General features: G+C 27.9%; 2 protein-coding genes and 1 pseudogene across 2 annotated transcripts; 1 reads left to right on the plus strand and 2 right to left on the minus strand.

The window, feature by feature from the left end:
• Positions 1-10,893: 10,893 nt before the first annotated feature.
• Positions 10,894-12,061, plus strand: SAPIO_CDS7981 (uncharacterized protein; the record flags this gene model as incomplete). Its single annotated transcript, XM_016789724.1, has 5 exons — positions 10,894-11,435; positions 11,561-11,634; positions 11,693-11,727; positions 11,798-11,958; positions 12,043-12,061. The coding sequence occupies 5 exons, from the start codon at positions 10,894-10,896 to the stop codon at positions 12,059-12,061; spliced, it is 831 nt and encodes a 276-aa protein (XP_016640628.1).
• Positions 12,062-12,276: 215 nt separating this feature from the next.
• Positions 12,277-13,536, minus strand: SAPIO_CDS7982 (uncharacterized protein; the record flags this gene model as incomplete). The annotated part of the gene is made up of 2 exons (XM_016789725.1): positions 12,277-13,343; positions 13,449-13,536. 2 exons carry the CDS (start codon positions 13,534-13,536, stop codon positions 12,277-12,279), a joined length of 1,155 nt encoding a protein of 384 aa, XP_016640629.1.
• Positions 13,537-14,223: 687 nt separating this feature from the next.
• On the minus strand, positions 14,224-15,171 carry SAPIO_CDS7983 (annotated as a pseudogene; the record flags this gene model as incomplete).
• Between the last annotated feature and the right edge of the window lie 454 nt (positions 15,172-15,625).

Consider the following 15,625-nt stretch of genomic DNA (forward strand, 5'->3'; position numbering starts at 1 on the left):
ACTATTATATTATCTTTTCTTTAGATATAGTAGACTTTAAAGTTAAATAATTAAATATATATAATCTATTATATAATTAGAATACTTAAGATTTTAGAGGATTACTTATTAAACTAATAAGTAAAAACTTAATAATTAATTTTAAAAATAAAATAGATTTTTATAAAATAAGTCTAGAGCTTATAGAAAGTAATTAGTATTTTTTAGTACTCTTACTTAATCTAATTATAGTTCTATTTTACTAATATCTATACTTTACTCTTAAATCTTATAAAGTATTATTCTACTTTAAAAAGTTAAGCTAAAATAATTCCCTATCCTAATAGTAAAGTATCTATAATTAAATAGATTAGCTTAATATCTATAAAATAATTTAAAACTTTTAAAATTAATTTAGATAAAAAAGCTTTCTTTAAAGAATCTATAGCTTCCTATTAATTAATAATCTAGATAAAGATAACCTTCTTTTTTAAAAGCTTAGTAAAAGGTAATATAACTATAATATATTTAAATACTTAAATCTTATAAAACCTAATAATATTAAGAAATTATTAGATATCTCTAATATTCTTATAAATCTACTATTTTATAATCTTTTAAATATTTTAATTAATTAAAAACCTCTTTCTATAGCTATAGAGATAGCTTATAACTTTATAAGAAAACTTTAACTACTCTATCTTTTTTACTAAGGTTATATAATTAACTAATTCTAAATTTAAAAATATCTTATTAATATTCTATAAATATTTAAAGATATATATTTTTATTTTAGATAATTTAAAAACCTCTTTTTTATTATATTTACTTATTAGCTTTCTTATAATTATATTATTAAAGTAAGCTATAATAATATAAAATATAAGATTATAAAAAATTATAATAACTATTTTTATAAACTACTTAATAGAATTAATAGCTTCTTAGGATAGTATATATATATTTAGAAATCTAATAGAAAAATTAAAAGCTATTAGATCTTTACTAGTTTCTATAAGAAAAACTTAATTATAATTTAAAAATAAGTTAATAAATATAAATATAAGATATTAAACTACTTACTTTAAAAACTCTTTAGCTTTAGAAAAAGTAAAAATATTTTATATTATCCTCTAGTTTACTTTTTAATAATTATTAAAAAGTAAACTAGAGGATAATATAAAATATTTTTACTTTTTCTAAAGCTAAAGAGTTTTTAAAGTAAGTAGTTTAATATCTTATATTTATATTTATTAACTTATTTTTAAATTATCTAAAATAAAAATTAAATATATTAGAATATATAAAAGCTTATTTTAAATCTATTTTTAAAATTAATCTATTAGATAAAATATTATATAATATAGCTAAATATATATATTAGATCTTAGTAAAATTTAAAAAAAGGAGCTTTATATATAAAGCTCCTTTTTTTAAATTTTACTAAGATCTAATATATATATTTAGCTATATTATATAATATTTTATAGATAATTTTCTTATTTTTTTTAAAAAAATTTTTAAATAATTTAGAAATATCTTCTAAGATAAATAATAGGAAGAAATTTAATAGTAAAGGAGTAGATACTAATATAGCTTCTAAGAAATCCTTCCTAATAGGGGATTCCTCCTCTAGTTTTCCTAGTACTTAACTATCCTAAGAGGTTTTAAAAGTAGTATAATAAGCTAAGTTTTATTAATAATAACCTCCTTTCTAATAAAATTTAAGAAATTATTATAATTAAAAGAAAAGTAAAATACCTTTATAAAAAATATTCCTAGTACTATAGATATATCTAAAAAGTTATTTATAAAGATATAAAACCTAATAAAAAGTTTTTAGCTTTCTATTTATATTAAAGTCTTATAATAGCTTCTTAAAAGGAAAGATTACTAATTACTAAATAAGTATAAGATTATATTAATCTTAATATATAAAAGGTTATTTTTTTTTATATAAAAAATATAAAAAATATTAATTTCTATATTAATATCAAAGATATTAATAATATCTTTATTTATAATACTATTAATTTTAATTTTTATATATAATAAATATTATATTAAGTAAACTTTTATTAAATTAAAATTAACTTTTAATATTTATATATTAGCTTTTTAATTAGAAAATAGTTAATTAATAACTTCTTCCCCTATAAAAAGTAATTTAATAATATTTATATTAAATATAAAGAAAACCTCTTAAATATTCTTAGCTTTCCTCTTAGATACTTCTAGTATAGCTACCCTAGCTCCTTATAAGGGTTTCCCTTTCTAATAATCTTCTTTCCTAGCTAGTTCCCTAGTTAGGATCTATATTTAAATACTATTAATAATATTAATCCCTTACTTTTCTAGTTCTATTATTATTTAGGAAGATAATTATAGTATTTCTACTATAATTAAATTAACTTTAAGCTTAAAAATCCTATTTATAATAATTTCCTCTAGTAATACTAAAGACCTTATAAATAATATTTTTTAAAAAGCTATTTTATTAAAGCTCTTAAAGAGATTACTTAGTTTAAAGTTTTCTAACTATTCTCTACTCTTATCTAAATTAAAATCTAATTAATTAACTAAAGTTTATCTTCTTTTAAAGCTACTTATATTAGTAAAGATATCTATAGCCTTTTATTTTTTTTTAATAAAAAAGTTTATAATATTAAATTATAATTTTTAATTACTTATTAGTTTACTTTTCTTTCCTATTAAGATTAAATATATATTAATTTCTTTTTTTTCTTTTTCTTTATTTTCTTTAATTACTTTCTCTTTCTTTTTTATTTTCTCTTTAGCTTACTTTACTTTCTACTTAGCTCTCTTAAATTTAAAAAACTTACTTTACTCTATATCTATTTTTATATTATTTTAATAAGACTTAGTTACTAACTTATTATAGGTTAGCTTTTTAAAAATATTATAAAAGTTATTTACTTTAAATTATATCTTCTTACTAATATTAGGGAATATATATTTATATTTATTTAACTAGTAATTATCTCTCCTTAAGATATCTTATTTAGATAAAATTACTATAATAAATTTTATATATAAGAATTTATTATATTAAATATTTATAAAGATCTTCTTAAAAATAAATAATTAATATTTCCTATATTTACTTTCTATTTCTAAAGTTAAAGTATTAATATAAGGGTTATAATTATAAATTTTATTATTTTTATATATAAAAGTTATATATTTATATTTTTTATTATATAAGCTACTAGAAATAAAGAGAAGTTCCCTTCCTTTAATAGGATAAATATTATATTATTTATAAAATACTATAAGGAAAATATTTTCTTTATAGTATTTTATAAATAATATAATATTTATCCTATTAAAGGAAGGGAACTTCTCTTTATTTCTAGTAGCTTATATAATAAGAAATATAAATATATTAGAGGATATTTTATAATTAAAACTACTATAGGGCCTTATTAAATTAAAGGTTTCTCCTTTAATTATTATTAAAATAAGATCTTTAAAAGTTATATTTAGATTTAAAATTAAAATAAAAGGTAATATTAATTATAATATTAAGCTTTAAGCTTTAAGGAAATAGAAATTATATTAGTATATTAATAATAAATAAATTAGTAAAGGTAAAGATAATTATTATTTATAATACTTAAAGTTATTAATAAAAGCTTTTTTTATTATATTAAAATAGTTATTAAAAAAGTTTTTATAATAGTAAAATCCTTTCCTATTTATCTTATTCCTAATTATTAAAACTATAAAAATAGTAATTATAATATATCTAAAAGCTTTTATTACTAGTAACTACTTAGCTATTAAAGCTATTCTTAATAAAAATAACTAAATAAAAATCCTAATTATAATTCCCTATATATTATTAAACAATTCCTATTAATTAACTAATTTAAATATAAGCTCTCTAATTTAAATAAGATCAGATTCTAATTTTTCTAAGTAAACTAAAAGAAAACTCTAATCTAACTAGATCTTATTATATCTAAGCTCCTTAATATTTAAATTAGATAGATCCTTACTAAACCTTATTATCTTTAGAAATAGTTAATTAATAGGTTTCTTCTTAGCTAATATATTTACTTTATTTCTTAGATACTAATATATTAAGTTATTTCTATAATCTATTATATTTTAATTTTCTAATTTTAGCTTAAGTAACTTATTTACTATAGTAATAGTAATAACCTATAGATAAAGCTTATAGAGCTCTTTAAATAGATCTTAATTAGACTTTTAGATAAGATAAAATAATATTACTTACTTAAAATATTATAAGAAATAAGAAGAAATAATTAATTAAAAAGGTCTAAGATAGTTCCTATAAAAAATACTATAATTCTACTTATAAAAATAGAAATAGATATTAGAAATAGTTAATTAATAGGAAATAGAGCTATAATATAACTAAAGGAGGTTTTTAAATAGGGGGAAGCTAAAGATTATAAGAATATTAAATAAGGGATACTTTTATATATAAAATAATAGAAAAACTATCTAGAATTACTATATAAGATAATTTATAAGAACTAATAATAATTAAGTTAATTTAAAGAAGAATTAATAACTAAAATAACTTAAAAAACTTAATAAACTTATTAAAAAACTTATTCTTTCTCCTAAGGGAGAAAGAGAAAGAAAAGAAATAATTATAGCTATAGCCTATAGTAAAGAATAATATTCTTTTACTACTACTTTTACAGAACCTTAAGAATATCCTCCTTTTCACTAATATCCCTCTTTTTATTATTATAATAATAAGGAATATAAATATATTAGGGGATATTTTATAATTAAAATTATTTCTAGGCTCTATTAAGTTAAAAGTACCTTCTTTAATTATTATTAAGATAAGATCTTTAAAAACTATATTTAAACTTAAAATTAAAATAAAAAGTAATATTAAATATAATATTAAGTTTTAAGTTTTAGGGAAATAAGTATTATATTAGTATATTAATAATAGATAAATTAGTAAAGGTAAAGATAGTTATTACTTATAATATTTAAAGTTATTAGTAAAAGTTCTTCTTATTATATTAAAATAATTATTAAAGAGATCTTTATAATAGTAAAATCCTCTCCTATTTATCTTATTCCTAATTATTAAAACTATAGAAATAATAATTATAATATACTTAGGGGCTTTTATTATTAGTAATTACTTAGCTATTAAAACTATTTCTAATAAAAGTAGTTAGATAAGGATCTTAATTATAATTCCTTATATATTATTAGATAATTCCTATTAATTAATTATTTTAAATATAAGCTTTTTAAATTAAATAAGATTAGATTTTAATTTTTTTAAATAAGTTAAAAGAAAACTTTAACTTAATTAGATCTTATTATATCTAAGCTTTTTAATATTTAAATTAGATAAGTCTTTATTAAACTTTATTATCTTTAGAAATAGTTAATTAATAAGTTTTCTTTTAGTTAATATATTTACTTTATTTTTTAGATATTATTATATTAAGTTATTTTTATAATCTATTATACTTTAATTTTCTAGTTCTAGCCTAGGTAACTTATTTATTATAATAATAATGATAATCTATAGATAAAGCTTATAGAGCCCCCTAAGTAGATCTTAGTTAGATTTCTAGATAAGATAGAATAGTATAGCCTACCTAAAATATTATAAGAAATAAGAAAAAATAGTTAATTAAAAAGATCTAGAATAATTTCTATAAGAAGTACTATAGTTTTTCTAATAGGAATAGAAATTGATATTAGAAATAGTTAATTAATAGGAAATAGAGCTATATTATAACTAAAAGAAGCTTTTAAATAGAAGGAAGCTAAAGATTATAAGAGTATTAAATAAAAAATACTTATATATATAAAATAATAAAAAAACTATCTAAAGTTACTATATAAGATAATCTATAAAAACTAATAATTACTAAGTTAATTAAAAGAAGAATTAATAATTAGAATATTTAGTAAATTTAATAAACTTATTAAAGAATTTATTTTCCCTTTTAAGAGAGGAAGGGAAAGAAAAGAAATAACTATAGCTATAGTTTATAGTAAGGAATAATATTTTTCCACTACTATTCTTACGGAACCTTGAGAACATCTCCCTTTTTACTAATATCCCCCTTTTTACTATTATAATATATTAGCTTATAATTTTAATATTTTAAAGTAGAATATTTATTAGTTTTTTAATTATATTATTTAACTTTATATTACTATAAAATAAAGTAGTTAAAATTAAGCTACTTTTAGAAATACTTTAAAAGGTTTTAAAAATATAAGATTATCTAGAAAATCTTAGTAGATATTAGCTACCTATATATAAGGAAATCTACTTTTATAAGAAGTATATTTTTTTAAGTAAGCTTTATATATTTATATTATAAATAAAAAAGTTAATAACTTTAATTTTAAATAGATAAGTAAAGTTAAGATACTAGTTCTTCTAATTAAAATAATAAATACTAATCTTAATTATAATTAGATATTAACTAGAAAAGTAGGTAATTTTAAAATTAAGCTTTTTATTTATATTAGTTATTAAATTATATTTATTAAAAACCTTTAAACTATTAATAAGCTAAGTAATAGTATTATAAGTAAAGTAGTTAATATTATTTAGAAATCTAGTATAGATAATTTTTAATAGATATTACTTTTTATAATTCTTATTATATTTAATAGTTATTTTAGTTTATTACTATTTAAATATAATAGTTATTAGGTTATATTTATTTTTAGGTCTATTTATAAGTTTTTTAAAGGAAATACTTTATACTAGAGAGTATAATTTCCTTTAGTTATTATTTATATTATAATAATTTATAAGTTATAAAGTTTAACTTTTAATATTATTATTATTAATATATTAAATCTTAAGTTTTAGCCTAGTTTAATATATATTATAATCTTCTATATATATATTCTTTAAAAACTTCTTTTTAAAATATCTTTTAATCTTAATACCTTATAGAGATAGCTAGGTACTATAGCTTAAGTAAGATTTAGTAATTAGATTTGTTAAAGCTTATATTTACTAAAAGCCCCTTAATTTTATTTTTATTTTTATTTTTATTTTATTTTATTTTACTAATTATATATTTTAGTATATAATTAATATATAATTAAAGCTTAGTTATAAGTTAATTACTAAGTAATTAAAGTATAATTAAATATTAGTTATAACTTATTAAAAAAAAAGAAAAGTTATTTTTATATTTTAGTTAAAATAATATTTTATTTTCTATTTTTATTTCTAATAATAAGTTAATAACTTATTTATTCCTAATATTAAATTTATCTCCTATTTATTCTAATAGCTTCTATCCTTTTTAGTTTCTTATTACTTTTTCCTCTATTCTATATCTATTTATCTTAATATTATATCTTTATATTAAATATAATATTCCTCTTTATCTCTTCTATATTATAGCTACTACTAATCTTAAATCTAGCTAGTAAACTATAATATACCTTTAAAATTATCTTATTAGTTTACTTATATATTAATAGTAAAAATATTATAGAGAAGATATCTACTAGATTATCTAAGCTCTTTCTTATAATATTTAAAATAATAATAATAGCTAGTAAGCTATCTATAACTAAGTATATTATATTATAGCTTATATAAATACTCCTCTATTATTAAAAATTAATATTTAAACCTACCTTCTTAATATAAAAAGTTAACTTATTTTAAAGATTCTAATATATTTAACTAAGTAAGATATACTATTATTATAAATTAATTATTTTAACTAATATAATTAAGATTTTAATATACTTCTTAATAATATTAATAAATATATTACTATTATCTAAGATAAGCTTAAAATTCTATTTTCTAATATTAATTAAATTAGCTAAATTCTTAACTTTTAATAAAATTATTTTTATAATATTATTTTAAATATATTAGTTTTATAAATCTAATATAAAAATATAATCTTTTATTTTAATATTAATATTAATAGAAATCTTAATATAATTTAATAATATTTTTATCTTTATTATAATTAGCTTACTATTTAAAGATAAGCCCCTTTTTTTCTACTACTTCCTCTATTTCCTCCTTTTCCTCTACTACTACCTCTACTTCCTCCTTCTCCTCTTCTTTTACCTTTTCTCCCTCCTCCTCTACTTCTAAATAATAAAACTAATATTAAGACTTAAATTTTATAAGCTATTATATAAAGACTTTATAAAAAAAATAACTAACTTTATATTTAAATTATTTAATTAAAAATAACTATTATAAACTAAAGTAAGCTTTTTTATATAATTATTATAAAAATAAAAGCTTTAGAAGCCTCTAGGGATTTTTCTTAGATTAATATTATTATAAATAATTATCTTTAATATCTATTAAAACTAAATTATATTTATATATATATATAATTAAACTTTAATTATAAAATAATAATTATTTTTAATATTAATATTTAATTAGCTTATAATTAAATAATAATTATAATTATTTTTAATTTTAAATATATTATATTAAAGATATAGAAATTTCTATATTTTTAGCCTTCCTTTTTTTTTTCCCCTTTCCTTTTCTAACTTTTTTCTTATTATTACTATTATTATTATTACTATTATTACTATACTTACTATTACTATTATTATTACTAATTCTTTTTTTATTTATTTTTTTAATTAATAATTAAAATTAATTAAAAAATATCTTTAAATATTAAAAATAATTTTAAATATATTATAAAAAACTATATAATTATAAAAATTACTAAATTAGGTAATATCTATAATTTAATAATAAATAACTCTAATACATTCTATCTACTATTCTATTTAATAAATTCTAGCTAATTTAATTATTAGATACCTCTTATAATATAACCTAGTTATTAAAGTAATATAAATATATTTAAAAGACTACTACTTACTATAATAAAAACTATAAAGATAATAATAATAATAATAATAATAATAATAATAATAATAATAAAAATATAAAAATAAACTATATATAATATAAAATTCCTAAAAGAAGAAGAAACTTTTAAAAATACTATAATAGAAGAACTACCTAGAAATAATATAGAAGAAGAAGANATAATAATAATAATAATAATAATAATAATAATAATAATAATAATAATAATATTACTAAAAAGTATATTACTAAAGGAAATACTACTAATAATATAATTAGAAAAAGAAAAAAAAATAAAAATAATAATAATAATAATAATAATATTATTATTATTAAAATAGATATATTTAAATTTTATTATTAAAATACCTTTTTCTTTAAATCTTAAAACTATTTATTAGCTACTAGTACTATCCCCTTCCTCTACCTCTACCCTACCTACTATATTAAAAAAAACCCTTATTCTAAAAATATATAGTACTTAAAAAAAATAGTAAATTAATCTACTTTTTTCTTATAATATAATAGCTAAATAATATCTATTCCTTATACTAACTATTATAAAAACTTTAATTTTTAAAACTAGTATATTATTATTAGTTCTATTATAAAGGAAGCCCTTAATAATACTAAAGAAGCCTATACTAATTACTACTATAATAGATAATACTCTAAATATTTATTCCTTTCTTCTAATATAATCCTAATACTTTTTTATATTCTTAATAGCCTTTTAATATTACCTACTAATTACTAGCTATAAAATAGAAGCCTATAAATCCCTTATTTCTCTATTATCTATATCTATTACCCCCTCCCCTACTTATACTACTATAACTAAAATTTATAATTAAAACTTTAAAATATATTAAACTTATTTTATTAAAATAATAAATAAGTAATTAGATAAAATAGAGGTCTAACTCTCTTAAGAAAAGGCTTAACTTAATATTAAATTAGTTACTCTTAATACTATATAGGTAATATATTATACTAAAGCCCTCCCTCCCACCTCCTCCCTTAGTTAATCCTATTACTAAGTTAATATAGGTAATAATATTTTTATTAAGCCTAACTAAGAAAGCTAAGATAATAAGGAGATTAATTTTAATAGTTTAATATAGAATTTGCTTTAATTTCTAGTAATTTTCTTCTTTTTTTTTTTCCTATTATTTTTTTAATTTTTTAAAAAGATTTTTTAAGAGTTTTTTTAAAAGTTTTTATTTTTATTTTATTTCTATTATTATTTTTCCCTTTATACTTTATACTTAAGCTATAATTAGTATATATTTAAGCTATAATTGCCACCTATCCTAAACTAAAATTAGAATGGTACTTGAGCTATTTCAATTTTAATGTATGAACTCTGTAAAGCTTTGCTTTCCTGGAGTTCTGCTTGCATAAAGCCAAATAAGTGTGAGCAGAGAGTATTTTAATTATTCTCGAACAACAGCCCGGCTCGTCAGAACAACAGCTTGCCTGATGAGGAGTCCCATGCGCTGGGTGGGGGCTAAAAATAGCCTGGCCATGGTGGGAGAAAGAAGTACCTCATCATGATAATAGAGTGGCAGTGTACTTATGCCTGCGAGGAACTAGCCAAAATGAGAGAAGGAAAATATTAGAATCGAAGTCGAAACCAGAGAACTTTGTTTCGCACTACCGAAAAATTCTCCCAAAAGAACCACAGCAAAATGGGCCTTAACGACATTGTTCGGATCCAAGTTCCGTGTCGCACCACTGAAATGGCACCGTTTCACCATAGGTTTGTGACTGAACTGTTTTAGGCAGGAGGCTGTGACGTGGAGCTGTTTGAGTCACAAAATACGGGCATGGTTTTCGTATGGGAATGTGTTGGATCCCATTCCGACTAATCACGTCAAGGCAGGCATCAATGAGAGCTCCCTGCTCGGGCTTCGTAACATAACCAACCCCTCACTAAATGAGGCAGCTTTGAGAAGGCCAATCTTGAGTCGTAACACAATAGGCCGCGGGATTCCCTATCAGAACCCTTCCCAGACAACGCCTCAAGAATGCCACCCACGGTCCTGTCTTCTACCTCCGTCCCCGAGGGCCTCGTCGAGCTTCTCGCCGGTCATTTGCCCTATTCCCTACCCCTCCTCCGCCGGCTGCAGTTCACTCGCTTCAAGGGAGGGCTGGCTCCAACTTCTAGAATCATCGTAACGCCGCCCGATGCCTTTCGCCAAGATGGGGAGAAGGAGACCATCCACTTCACGGCGGCCTTTCTAGACCCTGCAACGTCACCCGAGACGCAGATGTGGGTTTACTCAACGCTGGAGGACGGGAAAGTATCGGATTCGGACCGGGAGGTCTGCGCCGAGCAGATCGTGGCCGTTGTTGAAGAAGCTCGGAGAATTGGGAATGCCTACGACGGAGAGATGGCTTACCCCGGGAATCTCTTGGTTGGCACTCTGCATTCAGCCATTCAAGAAGTCATGAAAGAGAAGGGAATCAAGTTTAAATCAAATTCGGCGGACCTCGGGTCCAACAAGTGGCTGTTTAGGATGGAGGACTTGCCAAGTGGCGAGGTAGACTTGGCGGATGGTTTGCACTGGTCCCCAGCAACGCACGAAGACTGCCAAATTGCCATATCCAGGACATATTTACCAAGGCAAATGTGTGGGATCTCTGCCCGTTTGGAAAATCAGAAACTATGAACTGACACATTAGGTATATAAGGCATACGTTCGTTTTACTGCCCAGTCTCACGATCAAGACGAGGGACAAGACTCCGATTGCATGGGCATTTCTCGGTAAGCAAGCCCTTGGCTGTTGCTGATGACATCAATCTAAGATTGTCCGGTGCTCCAGGTGTCGACGGTTCACTATCGAGTCTTTACTGTGAGGTAAGTCGAATAGTCGCTCATGCCATGCTCTATCCAGACATGATCCTGATTTTAACGAATGATGTATCAGGAGGCCTACCGAGGACGGGGATTCGCAAAGGCGTTGTCCGCGAAGCTGTTTAGAGCAGACACGGGTAAATATGGCGACGACGGCTGGTGTGCAGCCGATGTATCCCCGGACAATACAAACAGTCAGGCCCTTTGCAAGAGTCTCGGTGGGACACTGTCCTGGTTTATGGATTGGTACCGACTCCTTTCCCAAGTCTACTTCCTTCGATATAAATGTGTCTTGATGATACTGATACGGTCAAACAGGATTCAGCTAGAACTCTAGAGCTCTCGCGGTACATCTTCCTACGCATGGGCAAGGCATTAGAGTTAGCGGTATAGACGCCTCTACTAGTGTACTGTCATCGGAAGGGAGAATAATCGAAACACATTCATTATCCAATTCATTTACTTCACTATTTGCTCGTAGTCATCCCATCCATGCGTTTCAGAAAATCCCATGAGTCATAGACGACATTAATATCTCCCTCACTTCAGCTTTCAGGCGGTACCAGTCTCTGCAGGACTATTAGTACCGGCCTGTGGGCCAACGGTAGGAGTGGGAGTCGGCGTCGGCCAGTCATCAGGTGTAGGCTCCAACGGAATCCAAGTCGGCGCTCCAAGCATATTATGCTGGCTCGGGTGAAGATCGCAGTAAGCGAGCTCATCCGGGTCCAGGCCGCGCAAGGACTGGGTCGCAGCCGACAGGTAAGGCTGATAATCGGTCCTGATCGTTGACTTGCAGGTCTCTGGGTCGGCCTGGCAGTTGGGCAGCTCCGTGAGCCAGAAGTAAGCGGTGGCCGGGATGGGGGTGTTCAGATCGGCGAGGTTGAGTTGGCGGAAGGTCTCGGTGTTTCGCTTCAGGGGACCCCAGTGAGTGCTCACGTCGGTGGGATGCATGCTGAAGACTTTGTTGGTCAAGTCGTGGCCGCAGTCTTTGGCTCTGTATCTCGCTGCGTAGCTGGCGGGGTTCAACTGGGACACGATGACGTAGACGCTGGGCGAGACGTAGGTCGTACCCGCGATAACAGTCGACTTCGTCGGTTCGGGATTGGTAATGGTTGATCGGTCTCCGCAGAAGTCTCCCGTCATGGTAACCGGCCAGTAGTATACCGTCTCGACGTTGACAATCATCTTGCACATGCCCTCTCCTTCTCCCGGACACGCCGAGTAGGTGGTGCATGGAGGATGGAAGGGGTAAGGGTTCGAGTTGTTGGTCTGATAAGCAGAGGTGGAAGACTCGTAGTCGAGCATGTAAGGAGTGCAATCGGCCTCATTAATGGTGCAGTCCGGCGCAGGCGTGATGTATGAATTGCCAACCCAAGTGGTGGAAGGCTCGTCAAACGTGGTAACAAAGGTAGAATACGAATAGTCCGGGCCGAGCAGGCGCGGAAATCCATCACAAAGCGTGGTGAGAGATGGGTCAGGAATTGGGACCGCAGTAGAGGTCGTCTTTGTCAAGTAGGTGCTGGGAGTTAGCTCCTCAAACACAGACTTGGACGAGGTCCAGGAGTACCATGCATTGTAGCAGCACTCGGGAGATGACAGATCAGGACACGTCCCGGCAGCTGTTGTTTTCTCTGATTAGACATATCTCATCTCCAGCTCTTTTTTTTTTTTTTTCTTCTTTTCTTTTTTCCCATTTTAACAGGCCAGGTGGTCCGGGAACTTACTGGGTGCAGCATGGCCGAGAGAGACAAGCCGAAGGGCCTGAAAGAGACCTATAAAGAAAGGAGCTCGTGCAATCCAAGAGCTCTGCATCTCGCCTACTGAATATCGTGATGCTGAAATTATCTTCGACGAGAAGGAGCAATGAGGAAGATGGGTCGTCAAATGGCTGGGAACAGAGACTTGAAATTCTCTCGGCCTGATTTTATATTAAAGTCATCTTTATATTACGAGTCAGCTCTTAGTCTCGTCTCTTGATCCTGTCATGATGAATGCGAAGCAGGCAGGGTACCGATTGGTCCAGAATCCATATATCCTACCACTGGAAGCTAATGTCGCTTCCAATTCTCCCGCACGCACGACGGAGGATCTCATTCGTCGTAACTCGTACTTTTTTCATTCTCGCCCAGGTCGAATAATCCTCCGATCTTACCCACATTTCTTCAGCTCAAAGCCAGGCAATCTGAAGACGCACCACCAAAACACACCTTGAATCATACTCCATAGCACCTATCGCATCCATAACATCCGGTTCTGGTTCCACAATTTCCTGCAGGGGCCTTCTCGTATTCAGCCCAAGGATCAGCCCTTTTTGGAGCCCAAGGTAGTAATCTTCAGTCTCACTTGCGTAAAATTGGCCCGTCACCCACATTTCCCTTGCAGAATATTGCTTTTAATGCAGGCCAGCGGCGGGGTGGCCCTGACTGGTGTAGCGGAAAGAGGGGATATCCCAGGTCTAGTCTTCTCCGCCACGAAGGGAACGTGAGATTGTTGATTGGTTTATTTGCATTCGAACCTCGTGTCGGTCCGCACGAGGACGGAGAGATAGTGAAATATTGCAGGGCGATGAATTATTTGTCCCGCATTCTTGTCGTTGACATCCTCGGGAACTAGGATCTCCTCCACCGACTTTAGCTCCCACAATTCTCCAGGATTCGCTAGGTATCTATCCGCCTCGCCTAGCGGCCCCGCAGTCTTCAAGAGAACAGGATTCGGATGACCACGTCTGCTCGGGTCGAAGTCGTCGAAGCGACCCTTGGAGAAGCTCAATGCGACCCAATGCGCTCCGGGCGGAGACAGGTAGGCCAGATGCACGGCGAGCAGGTTGAGGGGATAAACACTGGATTGGGCAACCGCTGCGGATGGAACCACCTCATCCGGGCCCGAGTGGGCTGACGGGTCGTCGGATGCTCGCGGAGGGATCTTATAGGGCAGACGAACGACGACGTCTTCTCCACAGCACAGCGAGTCGCAGGTCGACTTGTCTACAATCATATCGAAGGGCTCTGAAGTGGCCGTGGCGTCTTCTTGCTTACGAAGCTGCCATATCTGTTCGGAGGAGAGGAGGTCGACGACACTCCACTTCATACCCGGTGACAGAGAAGGATCGGAACCATTCCTCTCTCCTACCCCATTCCCTTCTCTCCCTTCCCTCCCTTCACCGAAGATTTCGGCTTCTCGTTTTCTGCACAGGTCGATTGCCGGCTTGGAAAAGTCGACGTTGTGCACCAGCTCGGGACGCCGAACCAGTTTGCGGAGATCAAACGACAACGTCGACGTCCCGCAACCAAGGTGAAGGATCTTGGGATCCTGTCGGGGAGATGCATTCAACGCTGCTTTGATGGTGCTGTCCATGGCTTCTGCTGGCTGGAGCCAGTCGAAGAAGTCCTTTCTTTTCTCATACCGCTCGTCCCAATAGCCCATTTCCCCAAACGATGCTGGCGCCATGATGTGATGATGGTGTGTACGCTCAAAAGCTGAAAGGAGAATTTTGGTAGGAATTTTCTCCAATTTATTTTGGATTTTTAGATTGACGGTGATGTGCAACTTGTGGGCATCGATGCATTCAATTCTGGGGTGGAGAAAGACGCACCAAATTTTCTCTCAGACCATCCCAAGACCAGCTTTTTTTACTTGTGACGAATGGCGGCAGAGATAACTTCGTTTTATTTTATTTCTATTTTATTTTATTTAAATTTTTAATTTTTCTTTTTCCCCTTATCAGTGAAGAATAAATCTGAATAAAACTGATCACGTAATAATCACAAGAAATCAAGATGCCTTTTTGATGTTCCCGCAGAGTTTGGATTCGAGATAACAAGCTCGTGCGACACGAGGAAGGCCTCGTGACAGCTCAATTGTAACTTGTACCAGGATATAATTTTAATTTATTAATAATTTA

This window comes from Scedosporium apiospermum (assembly GCF_000732125.1).
Source record: "Scedosporium apiospermum strain IHEM 14462 chromosome Unknown SEQ_SAPIO_0115, whole genome shotgun sequence".
Classification (NCBI taxonomy): Eukaryota; Fungi; Ascomycota; class Sordariomycetes; order Microascales; family Microascaceae; genus Scedosporium; species Scedosporium apiospermum.